Here is a 24295-nt window from a genome sequence, read left to right on the forward strand (position 1 = left end):
AAAAATGGTAATAAAATATGACAAGATCTGAGTTAAAATGTGTCATTTTAATTATGTCAGATAAGCAAAACATGGACAGGTAAAAGTGTCTGAAAATTTTTTCAAACTCATCCATTCAGGTTTTAGCAAGTTGTTATATACCCTACTACAAATAAAAATCATTGAAAGATATTACAAAAAAATGTACAGAAATGCTGTAGGTGCCCTGGGTCCTTCTCAGCTCTTTCAAAGTTAAATCCTGCTTCAATTGTATCGTCATAGTAATGCAGAGGAGCGCAGGAACACAAGCAGCTTTTACCCGCATACTGATTTTCATGGGGGAATGTTTAAATATAAATCAAGATTTAAAATTCAAATACAGTATCTCACAGAAGTGAGTACACCCCTCACATTATATATATATATATATATATATATATATATATATATATATATATATATATATATATATATATATATATATATATATATATATATACATACATCTTATTCATGTTAGTTTATATAGGTTAGTTTATATAGACATCAGTGGTGGCTCCATGACTTTTTTTCTTGGGTGTGCTAAGGGAGGGTTTAACATAGAGCACAGGTTGTCGAGAAACTGGAAAAGCAGACGAGGCATACAGTCAAAGACCCAGAGCTTGCCAGTGCCAACAGTCCACGGCAGAGTCGGTGGAGGGAGGAGACAAGATGTAGATGGCATGTGCTGTCGACATCGGGGCCTGACAGACGGAGATGAGGCCGATGAATCCACAGGCACAGACGGAAGAGCCGATGGAACTGAGCATCGTCACAGGTTCCAGAGACCTGGGTGTAGCCGCAGCGACGAGCGTCGGAGGCAGAGCCAGAGCACCCGAGGACTGGGGCAATGCCAGTGTGACTGAGGACGATGGCGAGACTGAAGGGAAGGAGGAACCCGCTGCAGCTGTAGGGGTGGAGGGTCATAGCACAGCGGATGACCTGTAGGTCCGTAGCGGAAGTGGTGTGATGACTGACCAAGGAGGAGCCGGTGGGACAAGGGAACATGGTGGAGTCACTAGGCCTCAGCCGCTGGTGTCGCAGGCTCACTCCCCTGATCAGATTCACTACAGGGTTTCACTTCCAGGGTGATGGTGAGTCCTGTCCTCTCTTCCTCAGGCTCTGGCTCACTCATCTGTGGGGGTCACACACGATTCCTCCATGGTCTCTGGTGTTGAAGTTTGCTCTGAGTCTGTCTGTTCTCTGGATCGGGGCACGGCGCTCTCCAAACATCTAATGACAGCCTACTTCCAGTCAAGTCCCTTGGTGTCTGGGAGGTAGATGAGATGTTGGAAGTTAGCCCCGATCCAGAAAATTTACTTCAGGGTCTCGTTGTCATAGGGACAGGTGAGTGCAAGACGAAAAAATTCCCTCAGTAAAAACAAAAAAAGTTTGGGCTCTCACAAGCCACGGCAGTGAACTGAGCTGCATAATCTATTTTGATCTGATATTCTGTAATGACTTATGGCTGTGCGGATCTGCAGATGGACATATACTTGATGCATAAGGCTTATGTTGTTTCCCCAAGAAACATGATTGGCAACAAATTCAAACACTGCCAACATAAAGACTAAAAAAGACATAAATCACAGGTAGAGCAAGTCAGTGTAATTACAGTAGGGGTTCATTTTAGTCTGCTGGTTGGTCTTTGTAAATATTTCAAGTTTAGCTAAATAACATAGACAGTCCGCTATGTCCACTCCTTTATTTTTTCCTCTCTTCCTTCTCTTGACCAAGGTGTCATGCAGCAAACAAGGCAAAATATAAGCGGTTTTAAGAATCCTCCAAAAAGAATACATCCAAAACACCAGCTATAATGTAGTAAAATATTAGTCACATATATTGCAAAAACAAATTTCAAAGATTTCGCATTTTAAATGTCTGTCAATGGAGAAAGATGCTCTTTGCACCCAGTTGATGTATATATGTGTAATAAACACATGTATATATGATGTATAATAAACAAATCTGTGAGAGACAGTCACTCTGCTGTGCGTTTTGTATAGCTATCACTTATTTTCCTTTTGTATGTAAGAGTGAATTTATTTATTGGCAATACTAGTTGTGAAATACTGAGTGAAAAATTTTTTGTGTAGTTTGAATACATTGTTCACAATTCAAAAACTTGCATTACTGATGAGTGGGGTTGAGTGAGAGGTAGGACACATGGGTGGGTGGGTGAGTTTAACAGATTTAGTGTCATCTTTCAGAATGGAGGCTAAGATAATATGTATCGACCATTCTAATCCTTTGATCCCTTACTTCTTCCCCTCTTCTTACCTACATTTAACCCTCTTTTTACCACTTACTGTCTGCCACTTATACCAGTTTTTTCTGCTTTGTTCTATCCAGATTACAGCTAATGCCCATGTTTGTGTGGTTGTTTTGAGGGTTTCAAACGCAGACACTGTCACCAGACAGAGGTAATTAACTCTAGCCAAAAGCCCACCTAGACAAAACACAACAAAGCATGGAGCTTTTTTTTTTTTTTTTTTGATAAAACAGAATATTTAGCTGTTAGTTGATCATTCTCTAAAATTATGCTATTTGGGCAAATCTTCATTATTTTCAATGAAAAGGTTACTGCTGATCTAGTATTTCCAACTTCCAGCACATACAGTGGTAACAGGGCTCATAACCACCAGATCCATTAACCGATTCATTAATTAATTTCCTTTCATGCTAATTATGTACAGCTTTGCTAAGCTATTTATCATTAGTAAGCCTAACCCTAAAGACAACATAATTTTAAACTCGTCACAACAAACTGATTTATAGAGTAAATTCTGTGTAAAATCACATTGTTTGGTGAAAAAAAAAAAAAAAAATCAGATAAAAATTAGCTTAGATTTTTTTCCCGTAAAAGATGAGACCAAACAAACAAACAAACAAAAAACAGTAAGAGTAAATCTGTAAGAGAAACATACCTCAGTACTTTGAACCATGAGTTCCAAATATTTAATGATTTCACTCTCTTAAATACCAAACTATTTTTTTTTCTTAAAATGACACAGCATAAAAGAGCCATAACAGAAAATGTATAAAGCATATCCCTTAGAAAATCCAAACAGAATCTACACTGACATTTTAATTTCAGTTAAAAGGAAGGTTTTTTTTTTTAAATTTTAAAAGTAAATAAAAAAAAACAATTCATAATACATTAATAATACGATAATCCAATAGAAAACAATAATTTAAATTAATTAATTAATAAAAAAAAATAGTTTTATTTTAAAAGTTTAATGTGTGCTGTGAAATTATTATAGATTAAACTACTTCCTTGTGCTGATAAAAACAATGCAGTTCAAAAGCTTTTTATTCAACAGAATGCACAGTAGCAGTAAACGACCGAAAAACAGCAATCTTTTGTTCATTTGTGCTTGGGATTTTCTTCAGTTAATGCTGTGTGTCTTTACACAGGTGGGAGGTGTCTACATTACAGACAGTTTACCAGATCAGTCAAATCTGCTAATCTGACACCGGATTACTGTGGTAGAATCAGCTTCTTAATCCAGTCTGTTAATCACACACAGACATGGCTGCATGTTCCATGCATAAACAGATGCATATCTATATTCACATTCATATACATGTTCACACACTATACACACACAATGCTCTGACATGTCACCTGTGCATATTGATATAATGGCATGTTTACACTCACTCACTAGAAATATATATTTTTTAAAAAAGTACACTTCAATAATGTACTTAAAGTGCTCTATTTTCACACACTAATTTTATACTTAAAGGTTTAGTTCACTTTCAAATAAAAATTTCCTGATAATTTACTCACCCCCATGTCATCCAAGATGTCCATGTCCTTCTTTCTTCAGCCGAAAAGAAATTAAGGTTTTTGATCTTACAGAAAAAATGGAACTGGTGCTGCGTTCTGAATTTTGACCTTCAACCGTTTGGGGCCAATTTAAGTCCACTATAAGGAAAATAATACTAGAATGTTTTCATCAAAAAACTTAATTTCTTTTCAGCTGAAGAAAGAAGGACATAGACGTCTTGGATGACATGGGGATGAGTAGATTATCAGGAAATTTTTATTTGAAAATGAACTAATCCTTTAATATACTAAAAATTCTTTTTTAGTACTTCTTAAGATAATCTTAAGAACATCTAAATGTACTCAACAGTGCTATTTTGAGACACCATGAATATGAACTAAAATGTGCTTTTAACATTCTATCTCTGTATATAAAAAAATGTGTTTAGTTACCACTTGTACTACACTTGAACCCACACTTCAAGTGGTAACTAAATACATTTTTACTAAACACAAAGCACATTTTAGTTCATATTCATGGTGTCTCAAAATAGCACAGTTGAGTATACTTAGATTTCACTTTTTTAACTTTAGTTAGTGTGTAATGTTGCTGCTTGAGCATAAACAGTATCTGCATATATATACAAGACCAAGTTAAATATAACATCAGTTTAACTTATAACATGAAAGTAAGGTTAATAATATAACTGAGATTACACATTTTTCAGTTTTACTCAAATTAGGGTGATGCAAAAATGAGTACACCCCACAACAAAAACTACTACATCTAGTACTTTGTATGGCCTCCATGAATTTTAATGACAGCACCAAGTCTTCTAAGCATGGAATGAACAAGTTGGCGACATTTTGCAACATCTATCTTTTTCCATTCTTCAAGAATGACCTCTTTTAGAGTCTGGATGCTGGATGGAGAGTGATGCTCAACTTGTCTCTTCAGAATTCCCCATAGGTGTTCGATTGGGTTAAGAACAGGAGACATACTTGGCCACTGAATCACTTTCACCCTGTTCTTCTTCAGAAATGTGTTTAGGATCATTGTCATGTTGGAAAAGTGCATAACGACCAAGGGCACGGAATGATGGTAGCATCTTCTCTTTCAGTATAGAGCAGTACATCTGTGAATTCATGATGCCATCAATGAAATGCAGCTTCCCAACACCAGCAGCACTCATGCAGCCCCACATAAGGACACTGCCACCACCATGTTTCACTGTAGGCACTATGCATTTTTCTTTGTATTCCTCACCTTTGCAATGCCATACAGTTTTGAAGCCATCAGTTCTAAAAACATTTATCTTGGTCTCATCACTCCAGAGTATAGAGTCCCAGTTAGTCTTCATCTTTGTCAGCATGGGCTTTCCAAACTCTAGGTGTGCTTTTTTTGTGCCTGGGCTTTAGGAGAGGCTTCTTTCGTGGATGGCACCCATGCATGCCATTCCTCTGCAGTGTATACGCCATATTGTGTCACCCCAGTTTGGCTTTCTACTTCTTTAGATAACTGCAGTGAACTTGCATTCCGATTTTCTTCAACCCTTCTCATCAGAAGACGCTCCTGTCGAGGTGTTAACTTCCGTGATCGACCTGGACGTCTCTGAGATGGTTGCAGTTCAATCTATTTTAAATTTTTGTACCACTTTTGCTACAGTATTCTGACTGATAAGTAAAGCTTTGCTGATCTTCTTGTAGCCTTCACCTTTCTGGTGTAAAGAAATTATTTTCTTTCTCAGGTCTTGTGACATTTCTCTTCCATGTGGTGCCATTGCTGACAGCATGAAATGGGAAGGGGTTTTAACAACCTTTTATAGTCAACTGTCTGCTAGACACCTGTGTAATGAATAATTAGACTAACCTTCTTGTTAAATTAGACATTTGTAGTCTAAAATTTAGCTTTGCTCCAGAGACTTTCAGTGGGGTGTACTAATTTTTGCATCACCCTAATTTGAATAAAACTGAAAATTGAAAAATGTTATAAGTTAAACAGATGTTATATAAAACTTAGTCTTGTCAACATTTTGGAAAATGTTTTTGTGTTCATTGAGATTTTGTTTAAAATGTTACTTTTAAAAGGGGGTGTACTCATTTACGCTGAGCACTGTAGCTATGTAGCTATTTTACTCTTTTACTCTATTCGATCACTTGTAAGTGTGAACGCAGAAAATAACTGCAACAGGTAATCGGACATTATTTTCTTTTTTATTTATTTATCTATTTATTTATTTATTTTCAAAGCTTTTTTTGGTGTTTTAGCCTTTTTATTATGATACACTGTCAGAAAAAAATATACACTCCTGTCTCTGGGGCAGTACCCTAAGGTACAAAAGAGAAAAGGTACTAATACGGGCTTTCGCACCAGAGGAACCTTTTCATAGTTCCTAGAACTGTTGACTGAAGTTCCCAGATTTTGCCTTGTTTGCACCACTGGAACTAGGAACAATTTTAGTTTTAGGAACTCCTTTTGGGGGAACTAAATTATCACCTACTTCAGAGTAGGGTCTAAACCAGCACTATAGGAACTATCAGTGACGTGAGTGCACGTTGATTGGTGAAACGCATGTTAAACACGGCTACCAGGCATTTTTAAAAAGCCGTGTAAACATATTTAGTTCACGAACATGGAAAACAGCGATAACGATATTTACCTGTTGTCTGCAGGGTTGTGTTCTTTTCTCCACCTCGATGATATATAATACTGAAAGTTTTCATAGGAGATTCTGTCTCTTAGCCCCACTTTTTGCTCTTTCAGCTGCGTAAATTATGCATTTACATTCCATCTCCATTATCATGAAACCCACGACACACAACAAACACAGCTCCAATCATGGCATCCTCCATCCACCGTTTTTTAGCGTCTGTAAATGGCACGCTTAAAGACGCCGCTGTCGGCTGTTTCAGAGTTCCTATTTCCAGTGCAAATGTAACCAGGAACATGGCCCGGGGAGAAATTAGTTCCCGGGGAACTATCCTAGTGGCTAGTTCCTATAACTGAGTTCCTATAACTATTGAGTGTGAAAGTGGCAAACGCAAATATCAAGTAGCAGTGGAGATGAATAAGGAGAGCAGCAAAGGGGATCCTTTAAACAGCAGTTTAGTTGAATATCTCATAAGAATAGAAACAAAAGATAGCATGGTCGCATGCATTAACAACCAAGTTGGCCAACACAGCACTATATACAAGAAATTGAGCATGAAACAGGTGGCAAACATAATCAGTAACCATGGAAACAAACAAGACAAACAGAAACCAAGTGAACTAATGAGGCAGGAACTAAAACCCAAGAAACTAGAACTCAGAAACAATGTGATTTATAAAACAACAGAAACCTGACAACAAGAGCTTTTGTACCTCAGAGAAATCAATAGCTTCACTAAGGGGGAAAAACTGAAATAAAAATATGTTGTTGTTGTTGTTGTTGTAGTTTATTAGGCCTTTTTTAATGTAGACATAAGTGACATGTCTTCCTTTGTTCAGTTTTTCTTGCCACTCTTTTGTTGTCATAGTTACTAATTAATTAGTGTATTCAGTTCAGGTGTTTCTTGTTAATTAGTCTTGTTTGCTGTGTTTAGCTCTCAGTTTCTGTCTGTTCTTTGTCCAGTCACTGTTATGTTTAGATGTGTTTGCCTGCCCTTTTGAGTTGCAGTTAAACATTTAGAGTTCTTTGGAATCCTGAGTCTTCTGCCTTCTTCATACTGCATACACTGTGACAGATGACTGGACCCAAAATGAACGAGATGATTCTGGCTGAGGACCGCCTGTGGAAACTGAGGCAGAACATCTCCACATACCTCTCCTTTGGAGAGGTATGTGGAGGAGTTTCTTGAGCTCTCCCATCAGGTGAGCTAGCCTGATGCCTCTTTCAGTGTATGTATGTTCAGATGCAGTTCCTAAGACCATCTCAGTCCTCAGCCCAGAGCCTCATCCCAAGATGTCCGCCACCCCCGAGCCTCGTCCCAAGATGGCCGCCATCCCTGAGCCTCGCCGCCACGCCCGAGCCCTCAGCTGTTATGGCCACCACACTCGTGCCCTTAGGCATTTTTGCAAGGAGTCCCGTCCACAGCCAAGGAGTCCGTTGCTGAACTACCTGCTCCACCGTGGACCCCTGAGTCTCCAGTGCCCTCAGAGGCTCCAGCACCCCCTGTACCTCCGTAGTCCCCTGAACGGCCAGCTCTGCCCTGGTCTCCTGAATTGCCTTCTCCACCCCGGCACCCTGAGCTGCTGGCACTGCCCTGGAGTCTATATAACTGCACTTCCCTGCTCACCCTCCAGTCCAGAATCCAGGACTTTGTCCAGTCACTGTTATGTTTATACGTGTTTGCCTGCTCTTTTGAGTTGCAATTAAACATTTAGAGTTCTTTGAAATCCTAAGTCTTCTGCCTTCAGATATCCTGCATACACTTTGACATATGATTATTACAGAGTATATTACAGGTCATATATAGTTTGGACTTGTTCACCTGCATCTGTGCCAAATTTTGTGTTATCTCAAAGCAATCAAATTTATGGCATTTGGAACCATGATAGACTTTTTATCAAAAGTACTTTTCATTTTTTGCATTCTGCTAGTTGAGACCTTTTTGACGATGCATGATGCTTTTACAGATCACATTTTCAAGTAAAGTGGTTCTTTTTTCAGTCTATGAAAATGGCATGCCTCTATTTTAACAAATTTAAATGCACTCATTGACAGTTGGTCACATGCCTTACATTCACTGTAATTCCAAGCTTCTGAGCTTCAGGTATAAGGGGTTTATTTGAAATACTCAGACCTGGAGTAGAGCAAAGTCCAAATTAAAGGTAGGTGAGTGTTAATTTGCATTTCATAGGAGTAAATCAAACATGGAATATTACCTCAAAACTGACTTAAAACTCATATAACATGACAATTGTTTATATAGTTGTGTTGCTGTTAAAAAAAAAAAAACATTTAGGGATAAAAATGTTTATCATGTTTCAAAATGTTAAATTATTTTCTGTTCTGCCAATTACTTCCTCATCTAAATTTACTTTTTTGTTGGTCCATTAAAATTTACCTAAAATTCTTGAGTTAACTATTCATACTGTATTAAACCCTTGTGAATGTAACATTATAAAATTTGTTTTCTGTGGGGCGGGGGATGGGGGGTGCTGGATGAAATAGTTAATCTGTTGCTTGTAACAGTGTTAGTGTGGATTAGGACATGTATCTACAGGATCAGATAGGGACACAGTGATGGAGTGCTGGAGGCTCTACTTGCTCCATTAAAATACATCATTCTAGACTTCTGTAAAATGGCCATTTGAAGAAAAAACACTTCCATACACTTACAAAATTTGCTTGGCTTTCTCTCCTTTGCACACTTTAATCTTCTCATCATACTTGCAACCTCATTTGAGGATGTGTTTGGAGAAAAATCAGGGCATTTGCAGGAAGATATGTTTTGGTTGTTAGATATGAAGGTAAATACTATTTAATTTATTCTAGTTGTATTGTTTTTTTCTTTTTGTGAAATTTACTGGAGTACTGGTGATTTGTGGTTAGGTTTATTTTCACAAGTATTACTCAAAAACTCATCAGTCAGTATTTTAAAAATTACATATGTTAAAAATGTTCTTAAAATGTACCTAAAAATGTTCCCACTAAACATAACAGAAGATTTTTCAGCAGTCTCTTTCACTAAATGATATGTTTTTATAAATAGACAATTTTATGAACTATTAGATGTCATTTTATTGTACTTCATGTGTTTTATAATTAAATATATTTCCAAGGATATGCTAATTTCAAAATCCACTGAGAAATTCTTGTGCGTGCGTGTATGTGTATGTGTACTTGTTTAACCTACATTGTAGGAACCAAATGCCCCCACAAGGATACTAACACCTGAAATCTACATTGTGGGGACCAGCCAGCAGTCCCCATAAGGGAAATGCATTAATAAACTTACTAAATGATGCTTATATTTGAAAATATAAAAATGCAGGAAGTTTTATGTGATGGGTATGGGGATTGTGTCTAATATCATTATGTCGATGGAGAGTCCCCACAACGATAATGAAACCTAACGTGTGTGTGTGTGTGTGTGTGTGTGTGTGTGTGTGTGTGTGTGTGGGTGTGTGTGGGTGTGTGTGACGGAGAGATTACACATCTCACTGTATTACTCCCAGTGTCTAAATCAGATTTACTCAGACATTATTACCACATTGATTCCTCAACGAGACATTATTAGGAACCTCAGATTAACAACTTCAGCCCCCCAGGATCATTAAAAGTGCTAGTTTGGCATTTTTTGGACCACCAGTAAACCTCCTCAATTACATAGTGCTTAACACACCAAGCCACAAAAACAAAAGCTTTGTTATGCACAAGACAAATGTATTATTACGAATTTCATGATTCCTAATGTAATCACTATTGTAATTTTGAATCCTAAAACGATCAAATGAGAATCAACTAATAATCAAATAGATCCTATAATAAATAATGTAAACATTTTCAAGACTATTATTATTATTATTTAAATTCTACTCATAATAAAGTCTTGCTACAAGACTATAAAGGAAAAGTTAAAAGAAATGTTTATAGGATTTTCTTTGGGATTGTTCTAAAAGACGTACAGTAGTTTATGTTAGAATATACAGAAAATCCCATTTCTTTGGGATTATTTCAAAATTATGTTTGCAATTTCGATAGGAAGAATTTCTTGACTAGGGTGATACAATATGAATTTGGTTCATTAATTGTTTCAGGTCATCAAGACACAGACTTCTGATAGGAAGTACTGTAGTAATAGTTATAGATGCTTGTACATTATTACAGTTTAAAAGAACGCAAAGACACTGTGTAGTACTTGTATAGTTTTTCCATACTTTTTCTGTTTCTTACTAGTGTTATATTTGTACAACCAATATATTGAAGAGTCGGAGGTGATGTTTCAGTCAGTGCACTAGGTGGCAGCATGTAATGACTCTCCGACTGCTGAGAACCATTTGAGCTCATCGCTTATAATCAGGCCTGTTTCTGCCTGTTTTCTCTATGAATATTATAATAAAAACTGTTCTGCTATTAGTCATGTCAGACATATATATATATATATATATATATATATATATATATCATATATCAGACATATATATATATATATATATATATATATATATATATATATATATATATATATATATATATATATATATATATATATATATATGTATTCCACATGAGTGTGACGAGTCATGTGGTTAAACAAGAACACCTGTAAATTCATGTTCATGAATACATTTTCTTTTAATCTTTTAGTCTTTTAGTTTTACATGTACAGGAATTTTATTTTTGGGTTTTGGATGTTGACTTTTATAAGGCCTAAGATAATGGATTTGTAACAGTCCTTGTTTGGCAGAAAACACTTTTTTTACTTTTTTTCAATTGTGTTTTGAACAGCCAATTTTAGAACTTTAATGGAGAAATCAAACTAGATTTTACTAAGTGTGTCCCTCATTTGACAGTTTACCATTTTCAGAATAAGTTGATTGGTGGAAAAATGACAGAGAGAAAGAAAGAGAGAGACGGGATGGAGGGGGATTTGGAGCGGGGTTCGGGGGGGAGGGCTGGGCTACTGTTAGTGACAATCAGCTCCAAAGTGGCTCTCACACACTCACACCAAACACAAGCTCTCACACTGTCACATACACACTCATGGCAGGAATCAATCAGTCAGTCATTACCTCAGGATGTGTGTGAGCTGTCCACATGAACACACGGTAAGGACATATGGACTTTTAACACATTTCTTCCTCTGTCTCTCTAAATTTGTGCTAGTTTTATCCTGCTACTCTTTATTTTCACGTCGTTCTCATTCTTTTATTCCACTCTCAAATCCTCTTTTCCCACTTTATCTTCTCTTATATTGCTATGAAAGTAAAGACCATCTGAAACCACTTGAAGGAAAATCATTCTCTTAGCAGTGATCCACAGTAATTATTCAAATAATGACTGTAAGAAACTTTAAAAATGGTTTTAAAAGTTTGACCGTCACTGGACTGTTGTAATGTTGTAATTAACGTTAGCATTGCACATGAATGTTCAGTTAATAATTAAAAGGAATATTTACTTCTTCATATTATTGTTTGTAGATTTTTAATAGTTAATAACTACAGTTTTAGTCTCTTAATACAAGTATGTCTTGCTCGATATGAAGTGAAACAGATTTAACTTTTTTTTTTTTAAATAACTTAAGTACATGTTAATTTCAAAAATGCTACTATTTTATCTTCATATTTGTAGATTTTTAGTAAATGTAGTTTATGGTCTAATCATTTAAGTGTGTCTTTTTGCTTGTTACTGTATTAAAACAATAAAATGTAAGCTGTAAATTTAAATTTTTGTACATTTCAACACCTTGAATGTCAGTTTTTAAAAATGACGCCTTAGTTTTCAGTTTTTAGCACAAAATGCTTTGATGGTTCTTTTCTCTGTAGATAAGACATGTTTATAATGAAAATACTTTGATCTATATTTTATGAGTCCTCACAAAATTCAATATTGTTGTACAGCTGTACATTATAACACTTATGTTAAGGAGCAGCCGTTCTGTGGAATGACTAGATTGATGGATTAAGATAATGGGATTGGATTTAGGCCTTTCCTCTATTAATCTGAAACTGTTTGCAACCCACACATCAACATGATTCATAATTAGCCAATAAATGAAGAGCCATTTATCACAAAGGTTCTTTAATGTTTCATAAAAACTGTTTTAAACCCAGATAGTGTCTTACATTGTATTATATTTTATTCTGTCACTATCAGCTTTTATTGTAATATCAAGTCAGTTTTGTGAATCATCTTGTCTCATGTGAATCTTGTGTCTAATATCTTACCAGCACATGTTAGTCAGAACCTCTTAATGTAGTAGAACTATTTAGTAACATATTAACATTCAGTACCTGCACTTTATGGAGTTGAAATGAAAAGCTCTAAAGGGACTTTGACTTTTTGATCTTGACTTTCTTTAATTCTGATCCCCAATAACATTCTGCATAAACTCAAGACAGTACAACAAATAGAAAGGATGTTAAAATAAATACTTGACAATTGACATTATCAGATATTTAAGCAAAATGCAAATGGCCCACAATCTTAATAGTCCTAAAAAAAAAGCTTTTTGGGAAGGTTGTGGTGAAATATGATCTGAACATCTTTTTTAAAAGCTTTATCAATTTCACCCAAACAGTCTGTATGATTTAGGCTGTAACTTAGTATGATTTGCTGTATTGATGAAGAAGACTGTGGCTGTCTACTCACTATTTTCTCTCCTTTTTTCCCTCTGCCAGTTTCAGATGATAAAACGGGAAGCCTTCGATTCAAAGAAACAATAATTTAAACAATTTGGCACATTATTGTTTCTTTGTTGTTGTGCCCCTTTAAAACTGAAAGACAACAATTTCCTGTTGACACAGTGATGTCTTCGTCTCTGCCACTGCCCTCCCTGCCCCCGAGCCCCCTGGCCATGGAGTATCTCAACGACTTTGACCTCCTCAAGTTTGAAGTGAAGCCTGACACACCTCCACCTCCTCCAACCTGCCTATACCCCAAACCAGGCATCCATCAGGAGACAATAGGTTCTCCTTATGCTCCTTGCCCTCCTCCTGACTCCAGCCTCAGCTCCAGTCCCTACACCTCACTTCCTCCATCACCCACGCTCAGTGACGGACACCCACCGCCATCTGCATCGTCCTCTTCCTCCTCTCTCTCTTTCCCGCTGTCCATCTCCACTGGATACATATCAGGCCAGAGCTCCGGCTCTCAAGGGAATCTGGACGGGAGCCCAACCACTGGAGGCCCCGCACCATGTTCAAACCCCACCTCCTTGGAGGATCTGCTCTGGTTGGCTGCACTGCAGCAGCAGTTCGGTGGGGAGCCCGGAGGTGCCGCGTCTCTGTTGGGAGCTCTTGGAGGAGTGCCGGAGCGAGGGGACCGGGATCGAGGAGGGTTTCTGGGATGTGAGGATGCAGTGGAGGCCCTGCTAAACTCCGCTGCTGCTGCCGTGAATTCACAGGTATGATCTGAGATATTTGGACCATAAATTTGTTTGTGTGTTAGGCCGAAGCATGAGAACACAAACACTTTGAAGCTCAATTTCTCAGAGTTAAAAATATTCTTGGGTCAGACTTCGCCAGAACAACAATTTGAAGAGAATCATGCAGAGGAAGTTAGGTCAAGTTCAAGACTTACTTTCAAATGCCCAGGTTTCTCTATCGCCCCCTTGAGTACAGTTTGTTACCCCTAGAGCAATGGAAGACCACATATTTAGTAGGTTATGTAGCACATGGCAAAGTGTTAGCAAGGCACTTACATAAAGCAGGGATTTCAAGCCCTACTCCTGGAGGTCAACCTTCCTGCAGTGTTCAGTTCCAACCCTGCTCTAACACACCTGCCTATAATTTTTAATTAATCCCGAAGACCTTGATTAGCTGGTTCAAGTGTGTTTGTTTTGTTGGAGATAACTCTACAACCCTGCTGCTGGAGAACTACCCTCCTATAGACTTCAACACACCTACCTGTAATTTTCAAGAACACCATGATTAGCTGAGTCAGGTGTGTTTGGGGTTGGAGCTGAACTCTCCAGGGCAGTAGCTCTCCAGGAGTAGGGTTGGAGACCCCTGCTTAAAGGAAGGTGGCCCTCCAGATACAGTGTTTGACACCTCTGGCAAGTAGTTTTTTGGCCTAGGGCTCAACCCTGGTCCTGGAGCTCCCCCAATACTGGACATTTTGAATGTCTTCTTTATCTCACACATCCAATAACCTGAGTTAGGTGTGTTTGATTGTGGGAAAACTTATAAAACATACAGGACTCTAGGAACAGAGTTTTTGCAGGATGTTTGTGCGTTCAGAAAACAGCTAGACAGAGCAGGGTTCTCGAGAACACTTTCTAACTTGACATCTTATCCTGGCGGCCTTTTAAGGTGGGGTGTTTGTTCAAATGGGGCATTTTCATTGTAACCTCTTTGTAATCTCTTTGTATTTCATCTGGTCTTTCACTCAGTTCCCAGTTTTGTCTCAGAGTTCGAGCAGCAGTCATATGGGGGACTCCAGCAGTGACAGCGGTGCTGATGTCGTTCTTAACAAGCCGTCAGACATGTGTCACCGCCCTATACTGGTCGTTTCATCCACCCCTCCATCTCTTTCAAATGTCAACACATCGACCAGTCCCTTCTCACAACCCCTCAGTCCACAGAGTCGCCTCCATCACCCACACCATCCAATGCAAGGCCATTATCATCATCATCACCATCATCATCATCTGCAAGTCACTCAGGTACTTACAGTCACAAATTTATCCTCCTAAAACTGTTGTCAACGCTATCACATACATCTGATACTAAACAATTATCAGACTTTTTCAGTGGTCAAAATTCCAAAATCATTTTCTTCATAGACTCAGTAGGAGTTTTGATCAAATTTAATCAAAACAGTCTGTCTCTTTTTAATTTATCTTATCAGCAAACATCACAATGATATTAATATTCTAATGCTACAACATATGAATGCTAATAGCTAATGACACTTCCCCATTATCTATGTTAAATATTTGACTAGATAAAGAAATCACTGTAACAGATGAGTGGCTGCAATGAAGGCACACTACAATATAATCAAACTAATCAGAAGCAATCCAGTGTATTCTATATATTTGTAATTAAAGAAACACAACCACAATCAAACATAAACAAGACCAAATAGGAAACATAAAGATCTCAGTGTTTACATACATGGGGATAGGTAATCAGCTGAACAGAAACAGGTGTGTGGAACTAATTAACAACCAAGGAAACTAAAGGGAGCAGAGAACACAGGCAAAATGGGAACAAAGTACTGAATGAAAACAAAACCAAACACAGTGAAACTAAACATAACCCTGACAATCATGCCCGCATTTAATGGGATTTAATTATTACACATTAAAAGAATGCAAAGTCTGATGTCTGTAAATCCACCAGTAAGACTAATTTGTACATTGTTGTGTTACACTAACATTTCCTTTGTGAAAATATGTACACTTTAACATACTTTTAAAAAGAGTATTTATTACAGACATAATATACTTTAAAAGAATGTACTTAAGTGCTAACTGAACGGAAATAAAGTATATTATATTTTAATGCATGTTAGATACAGTTAGCTGAACTTTTATGTGATTTTTTTGACCTACTTACTGTAAGTGGGACTTAAGTTACTTTAATTGTCTTTAAATGTAGTTAAAGTGAAATACAAAATGTAGGCCTATTGCAGAATGCACCATTTATGGTAAACTAAAATATACTTTGGTTACATTTTATTTTACAGTGCTGTGGTTACATTGTAATTACTTAAATAAGTACAGAGTACTATTCATTAATTACGGTTTATGGTTAGTTACTTGCAATTATGCATAATTTACTGTTATTACTAGAGTAAATACATGTTGTAACGTGTAACTACGGCACTGTAAAATAGTGTTTTACCACTAGAAGTGTTACCACTTCTTTAATTTAATTTCTATTGAAACTTGTATGTTACATATTTAAATATATTTGTAATTACATGAAGCAATTTAGCACATAATTTTAAGATTCGAAGAACATTGCAGGTGCACATTCAATACAATTAAGCACACTTCTTTCTCACAAGGGGTTTGCATAAATTCAATAAGAAAGTATTGGTGCAACTGCCTTGTTTCACATTTTGAACCGTGAATGGTTAGTGATATTGTGGTGAAGTGTATAGAAACAGTTTGATGGATAGGACTGGTGGATGTCTGCCTCTAAATGTGGAGCAGCGCTATCAGATTATGATAATATCTACTATTATTGCTATGTAATCCTGATCACTGTCACTTACACTCAGTCAGATTATGCTGTATGGAAATGCGCTGCCAAAATCACACACATGCACAAAGACATGCACATACTCTAACATAGGCTAAACTATGTTATACAAATATACACAAAGCTCAAAAATTTTGATTTTCCATTATTATATTAACCAACCAGATTTCATGAGAAAAAATGTATTTTATTGGTGGCAAACTTATATTAATTTGTAAGATTTGATTTATATGAAAACTATTATCACAACACATCATGAAATAACTAAATAAATCACCATTCCTTAGATGATTCACTATTTTACAGATTCATAGTTTTATTTTTAAAAGGAATTTGTCTCCACTGTTTTAATCGCAAACCAAAGCTACTTATAATAAATAAATGAATGAATGAATAAAGCAAGCATATAGCAACAGAATATGAACACGCTCAGCCTTATGACTATTGCAGGTTTTCTTGTTATTACTATACTGGTTTTTGTATTGTCATGGTGTTTCCTGATGTTGAACAGAGTTATAGTAGTGACACAAAAGCAAAACAATCTACCCAAACTATATAAATAGTACTTCTATAGGACTGTGCTGTTTTCATCAGACTGTACAATTCAAGCACTGTCATATCTCCATTTTGTCCATGTGAGTGTTTGATGAAGCTTTAATTGTCATGATCACACGTTGTGTTCATTCTGTGCAAATCTCTGGGACTTATCTCTTATTGTCTCTTTCTCTTTCAGTGTGGGGTGGATGAGCGTTTTTCTGATGAACAGTTGGTAAGTCTGTCTGTGCGAGAGCTGAACAGACATTTGCGTGGAGTGAGCAAAGATGAGGTGGTCCGTTTGAAACAGAAAAGACGGACGCTGAAGAATCGTGGTTACGCCCAGTCCTGCCGTTACAAACGACTCCAGCACCGGCACGCGCTTGAGTCCGAGAAACATATTCTCACACAGCAGGTACACAACACACACACATCAAACTCTGAAATATGACAAAAATGTGACAAATACAACAAAAGTCAATTATAACACAACAGCTCTCTTCTGAAACCTAGTCAGCTGCCCACCTAGACAGCATTTCTAGGCATCATAAACCCTTCTTTTGGCCAAATTTTTAAATCACCGCAAAATCAAATTGGAGAATTCTTTGGAAAATCCAACATTTTTTTATGGAATATTACAGTGTTTATTATAAATTATCCATGCACATCATTATTTTGTTTTATACGCCATGTGCCCTAATGATCTTCAGTCAAAAACATTAAAGTGCCCCCAGCTATCAAGGAACGTTCTCAGAATGTTTTGACAAGATTCTCTTAAACTTATGAACAAACGTTCTTCCAGTAACAATAATAGAACATTTGTTATGTGTTATCTGATCTTTATTAATGTTCTGCAAATTTTATCACAAAATTGTTATTTATAGATCGTTCATTTAATGTTTTTTTGTGAACCGTTTTAGTTGGGCGTCTAATGTTTTTAAATGTGGCCTACTTGTTTCAGAGTTTTCGGAGAACATTCAAACGTAGCATTCCCATAATGTTAACAAAATGATAAAACTGAACTTTCGCATAACCCAAAAAATGGTTTGAACGTTCATAAAACATTCAGAAATAACGTAATGGCAATGTTTGCAAATGTTCTCAGAACATATTTTTGTTAGCCTGGCCCGTCCCACGCATTAGCATCTCTTCTTTGATGACAAGTTCAATAATTCCTCCCCTCCCAGTGGAAAAAATTAAGTCCCGGCCAACATTTTTTCTCATTTGAAAAGCCGCTTCCCTGGGACAAACGTCACAATAGGGAAGTTCTGTTGCTTGCCGACTTTTTAGTGCAACACTGCAAATATTCTTTGTGAAGAAGCCAATCCCAGAATCCATTGTAATGAGCATGGCAGCTCACTAGGTTTGGAAATATAAGTTCGGTGACACTTTAACTAACATGAACAAACAATAAGCAATACATTTGTTAGCGTATCTATTAATTTATTAGGCATTGATTAGGCATTATTTCAATTAGGGTATTTAAGTTGCTTTTATAATCATACTCTAGAAAAAAACAGTACTGATGTGTATCTTGAGACAAACAATGGCACTGACAAATTTTAAGACATGTCAGTGCAAGTTGCTTTCAGTTAAAACAGCTCAAACATGCATTTTAGTCTAGGACTAGCTTAAGCCTTGTCTGTGAAACCGGGGGTGGAAGTGTTGTTCATTGTTAGTCCATGTTAACTAATGAATTAACTAATGTTAACAAATGAAACTTTACTGTAAAGTGTTACCGAAAGTTCTTACCCAGTATTAAACAACAGTATTTCAAATCTATTCTTTTGATTCCTCTAGCTGGAGCAGCTGCAGTGTGAGCTGTCTCGCGTGTTGAGAGAGCGAGACTCGTATAAAGCGCGTTACGAGAAGCTCATCAGTTCGAACGAGACTCAGCCTTCCCATCCCAACACCTCGCCTTCTCCTACCCCTCCGGATTACTTTTTGTGACAAAATGAACATTGAACAGAAGAGAATGAAAGGAGAGCTGATGAAAGCGATGGGTGAAAGTAATTCAACAGAACTGTAACTACAACTCGACTTAAAATAAGCTATTTAACCAAAGCAGGTTGATTGTGAGGTCGACCTGAGCCCTGGATTAGAATGCTGCTGCTGATGGGATTGCATTTTTGCCCATTGTGAGCTTGTATAACACCAACATGATTTCATTAGCATTCATAGGTATTCGTATTTAAAGGGGTTTTTAGCACACGTGTATGTGTGGATGGACACTGGACATGTGCAGAATCGAAATTGACAGTATTTAAAACATAAAGCATTTTACATATGTATAATAAATCCTATGAGGATCATAGAATATTGAATTAATGGAATGCAGGTGGATTTATATATTTATGATATTATTAAATATGATAGATGCCATCATACTGTGTTTATTTACCAGTGTTAACACGTCACATTTTATACTTATTTACCTTTGATGATTTGGCCATAAAAAGTCTGCATATGACTTAAGAGTTATGGTTACTTTTATTAGGCCCTTCAGATTTGACATTAAAATGGGATTTCTTAGACTAAGTTTCTCTATCATTTACTAAGTGAAAGTCAGAATATGGAAGTGTATGTGAATACTCTATCGGTCACCCATAACGGTGCCCTGGCTCCATTTCTGATCAGTTGTTAGAGGATTCATCTAAGGATATGACTCTAAAGTTGTACTTTTGTAAACACATTTACATTTTAGACACTGTTAATAGTGATATTGTACAGTTTTAGTGTCTAAACTACAAAAAATGTACGTGTGCACATTTTCTACTAATACCTATGAATACGAATGTGATCACCCATGGTAGCTCAAAAGGCTTGCTATCTCTTTGTGTTGAGCTATTTGTCAAGATGAGTTTAGTTCTTACAAGAGTTTCATTTGGCATTCACCAAAATGACTGTTAGAGATATAAATCTATGCAAAACTGCTGACATTTTGAACAAGAGAGTAATGCATAAAGAATCTATAATTATGTGTATAAGCCATCTGTGTGATATTTGCACTGAGGGGTTCATAGTACCTATTGAAACACACTGTAAAACAATGCAATCAACAACCAAACATAAGCACCATCGCTGCAAAAACGTCATCCCTGCATGTTTATGCAAGCCAAGTGATGATCACCTCCTAACTTTGAGTGACTGTGTCTTTGGAAGTTACATTTTATGATCAAGTTAAAGTTAAGGGTGTAATTTAACTGTGACATCAATTTAGCAATTCACAGAGCTGGTCACTGTGGGTGATAGTAGACGCCTATTTAGAGCAGAGTTGACAGATGCAGACTTTTCTAGGAGGTTTACTTGGCCCGCCATAGGTCTATAAATTGACTTGGCTACAGTATTTTCCTTATTTATTCACAGTATTTATTTATTGTTGTTAATGTGATAATTGTTTTCATTTGATAGTGTGTATCAATATCATTGATATTTTGTAGCAGGGTAAAAAATATAAAAAGATTATATTCATTATGCTCCGTTTGTAGTGGTTTCTTATGAAATAAACATACTTTTACCATTAATGATTGTGCAAAGCACTGTGGACTGTACAACTGACTCATTGATGTAATGTGTGTCATACTTTTATTTTTTAATTTACTGTTTTTCATGAGGTCCACTTATAATATTAGTAAAGTTGTTTGCCCCAAAAATCATAATTTGTAGCAACATATGACCATTTTCAACCCTGTTGGGGCTGCTTCTCCTTTTAGACTTCAAAATGAATGCCCATGGTTTTGAATTGATAGCATATTTGCATCTTTATGCAGACTAAAATCCATTAATTGTATTTTTCTTGCCATTTTGATAATACTTCATGCTGTACAATACTGTCCAAATAATGCTTAAGAGAGTAACACAGAATTCTGCTTTTATACAGGCAGGCCCTGTGTCAAAACAGCATACTTCCATACTACAATGTGAAGAGTCTGTGTAAACAGTAAACAGTGCATGAGAAATACCTGGGTGATTTACCTCTTCTGTCAAGATTTTTAAGTGTGTAGCTGATGGACACTCTTGAATCGCAGGCCATAATGCCAACATAGCGGATGTATTGTGTCCAAATTTTCACAAAGTTTTTAAACAAATGTAGTACCAACTCAGACAATTTCAGATGCAGTATGATGGGTTTGTAAGTAATCACCAAGCAAAAGTTTATTACTTTTTTATTATTATTTCTGTGCATGTTATCTTTTCCACAGAGGGAATTAATTAAATAATAATCTTGCACTTGAGACATTAAACTTTAAATAAACTGTCCTGTCGCTCTAAATGGATAAAGACTGCTTTCTTGCAGGCCAAAATCTTTATTATCCGATGTAATATAATGCATTTAGTCTTATGCATTCACATTCTTTTTTAAGGAAAGAAACAAAATAATATGTAACAAAATTTTAAAAATCACACAACTGAAAAGTATTTTTTTTAAATACTGTTTGCAGATAATTGTCACATAATGGCTGTGTATTTGAATCTAAGAACTATGTGTGACAGAATGAATACAAAGAAATTAAATGAACACTGAGAGAACTCTAAGCCAACACTGCACACTTAACAATGACGCAGACAATACAGAATGCAGAACTGAGAAAACAGAGGGCTTAAATACAATGGGAATGATCAATAAGGAAACAAGGAACAGGTATGTAACTAATCAGAAACCATAACAACAAATGAAGGAGAACTTAGGATGTAGGAAGGAGTAGAATGGGAGGGGTTCCGGAGGTGGATGAGGAGCCGGAGGAAGACAAGACATTGGAGGGGCTGACAGAGGGATAACACATGGAAGAGATGACGGAGGGGGAAGCCAGGTAGGAGATGACAAAGTGAGGAGCCAAAGGGAGACCGAGAGCGGTGCCAGGACAAAGGCCCATGGCGCAACTGATGGAGGGAGAAGCCAGGATGGAACTAGGAGCCCAACCGCCAGAGGTGATGCGTGAAAGGGGGAGACCAAGGGTTGCAAAAAAGGCCTGGAGGGCCAAGGCGGAGCCTTAGACGTGCGTGACCAAGGAGGAGAAGCGGGCTTGGCAGACTGGGGTGGAGTAGGTGTGACTGAGGACAATGACAGAACCAGAGTGATGATAGACCAAGATGAAGCCAGAGGGACGAGGGAGCCCAGCAGGCCCTGAGGGAAGACAGACCATGGTGGAGTAGAGGGAGCATGGAGCCAAGGTGGAGCTGGTGGAGCGGAGGGCCGAGGTGAAGTTTGGGGCTTGGAGGGTGTGGATCTTGGTGGATCTTGGGCATCCTCAGACCAATGCAGAATTGACAACCAGGAAGCCAACAGGCTGTAGGGAGATGGAGGAGGCGAGGCCGAGGCACTGGATGGCATTGGCAGTGGAGGAGGGAGGGGGAGGCTGGGCTGAACTAAGACGAATTGGGTTTGAGTTGAACCAGTGATGAAGACAACATGGAACTGGGCTGAACCAGTGGCAATGAAGGAGACTTGAGACTGGGCTGAACCAGTGGCAACGAAAATTAATTGGGACTGGGCTGAACCAGTGGTGATGAAGGAGACTTGGGACTGGGCTGAATCAGTGGCAACAAAGATGACTTTGGACTGGACTGAACCAGTGGCAATGAAGGAGACTTGAGACTGGGCTGAACCAGCAGAGACAAAGAGAACTTAGGACTGGGATGAACCAGAGGTGTTGTACATGACTTGGAACTGGGCTGAACCAGTGTCAATGATAATGACTTGGGACTGGGCTGAACCAGTGGCAACGAGGACAACTTGAGATTGGGCTGAACCAGTGGTGATGAAGGAGACTTGGGACTGGGCTAAACCAGTGGCGATAAGGGAGACTTGGGACTGGGCTTAACTAGTGGCAATGAAGGAGACTTGGGACTGGGCTGATCAGTTGCAATGAATGGAGACTTGGGACTGGGCTGAACCAGTGGCAACGAAAATGAATTGGAACTGGGCTGAACCAGTGGTGATGAAGGAGACTTGGGACTGGGCTGAATCAGTGGCAACAAAGATGACTTTGTACTGGGCTTAACCAGTGGCAATGAAGGAGACTTGGGACTGGGCTAAACCAGTGGCGATAAGGGAGACTTGGGACTGGTCTTAACCAGTGGCAATGAAGGAGACTTGGGACTGGACTGATCATTTGCAATGAAGGAGACTTGGGACTGGGCTGAACCAGTGGCAACGAAAATGAATTGGAGCTGGGCTGAACCAGTGGTGATGAAGGAGACTTGGGACTGGGCTGAATCAGTGGCAACAAAGATGACTTTGTACTGGGCTTAACCAGTGGCAATGAAGGAGACTTGAGACTCGGCTGAACTAGCAGAGACAAAGAGAACTTAGGACTGGGATGAACCAGAGGTGTTGTACATGACTTGGAACTGGGCTGAACCAGTGTCGATGATAATGACTTGGGACTGGGCTGAACCAGTGGCGATGAAGACAACTTGGGACTGAGCTGAACCAGTGGCAATAAAGACGACTTGGGACTGGACTTAACCAGTGGTGATGAGGGAGACTTGGGACTGGGATGAACCAGTGGCAATAAAGACGACTTGGGACTGGACTGAACCATTGGCGATGATGGAGACTTGGGACTGGGCTGAACCAGTGGCAATGAAGATGACTTTGGACTGGCCTGAACCAGTGGAGATGAACGAGACTTGAGATTGGGCTGAATCAGCGGAGACCAAGGTGACCTGGGACTGGGCTGAACCAGCAACTTCGAAAGAGACAGGAGACTTGATGGGACCAGTGGACTGGAGACCTTGAAACATGACATCATCCAAAAAATAAAATAATGAATTGGGGGACCAAGCTCAGTGAGCGCACTTCAGTGATGGGAGTATGGGCGGGGCTCAAATCCATGCCGTCGAACTCCATTAATATGCCCTCAGTGACGGATGCTGGTGCCGGCTCACACACCTGGTCAGACTGTGCAATGGGCTAGGGCTCCAGGACGAAATTCACCTTGGGCATTTGCTCTGGCTGGTCTGCTGGCGATGGACATTTGAAATTATGTTTTAATAGTCTTTTGTCTTGCTTTAAAGAAGTACAATTATTCTGATATGTTTACTAACATAGTAAAGCACAAAGTACTTGATCATAATTTTAACTGTAGTGCTATTTGATG

The 24295-nt window shown here is 38.1% G+C and overlaps 1 protein-coding gene across 2 annotated transcripts; it reads left to right on the forward strand.

The window, feature by feature from the left end:
* Nucleotides 1–11417: 11417 nt before the first annotated feature.
* Nucleotides 11418–19599, forward strand: nrl (neural retina leucine zipper). Of its 2 annotated transcripts, XM_048208093.1 has the most exons (5): nucleotides 11418–11552; nucleotides 13125–13849; nucleotides 14837–15109; nucleotides 17392–17607; nucleotides 18993–19599. In XM_048208093.1, the coding sequence occupies exons 2-5, from the start codon at nucleotides 13253–13255 to the stop codon at nucleotides 19140–19142; spliced, it is 1236 nt and encodes a 411-aa protein (XP_048064050.1). In that variant the 5' UTR covers nucleotides 11418–11552; nucleotides 13125–13252; the 3' UTR covers nucleotides 19143–19599. The 2 variants fall into 2 exon arrangements, with proteins under 2 accessions (XP_048064050.1, XP_048064048.1); XM_048208091.1 differs by lacking the exon at nucleotides 11418–11552 and having other exon boundaries at nucleotides 12783–13849.
* Nucleotides 19600–24295: the final 4696 nt, after the last annotated feature.

This window comes from Megalobrama amblycephala, linkage group LG11 (genome assembly GCF_018812025.1).
Source record: "Megalobrama amblycephala isolate DHTTF-2021 linkage group LG11, ASM1881202v1, whole genome shotgun sequence".
NCBI classification, from domain to species: Eukaryota; Metazoa; Chordata; class Actinopteri; order Cypriniformes; family Xenocyprididae; genus Megalobrama; species Megalobrama amblycephala.

Coding starts and splice junctions, on each gene's coding strand:
- nrl (XM_048208093.1), top strand. CDS start 13,253: ATGTCTTCGTCTCTGCCACTGCCCTCCCTGCCCCCGAGCCCCCTGGCC. Junction 13,850..14,836: donor CTGCTGCCGTGAATTCACAG/GTATGATCTGAG, acceptor TCTTTCACTCAG/TTCCCAGTTTTGTCTCAGAG. Junction 17,608..18,992: donor AACATATTCTCACACAGCAG/GTACACAACACA, acceptor TGATTCCTCTAG/CTGGAGCAGCTGCAGTGTGA.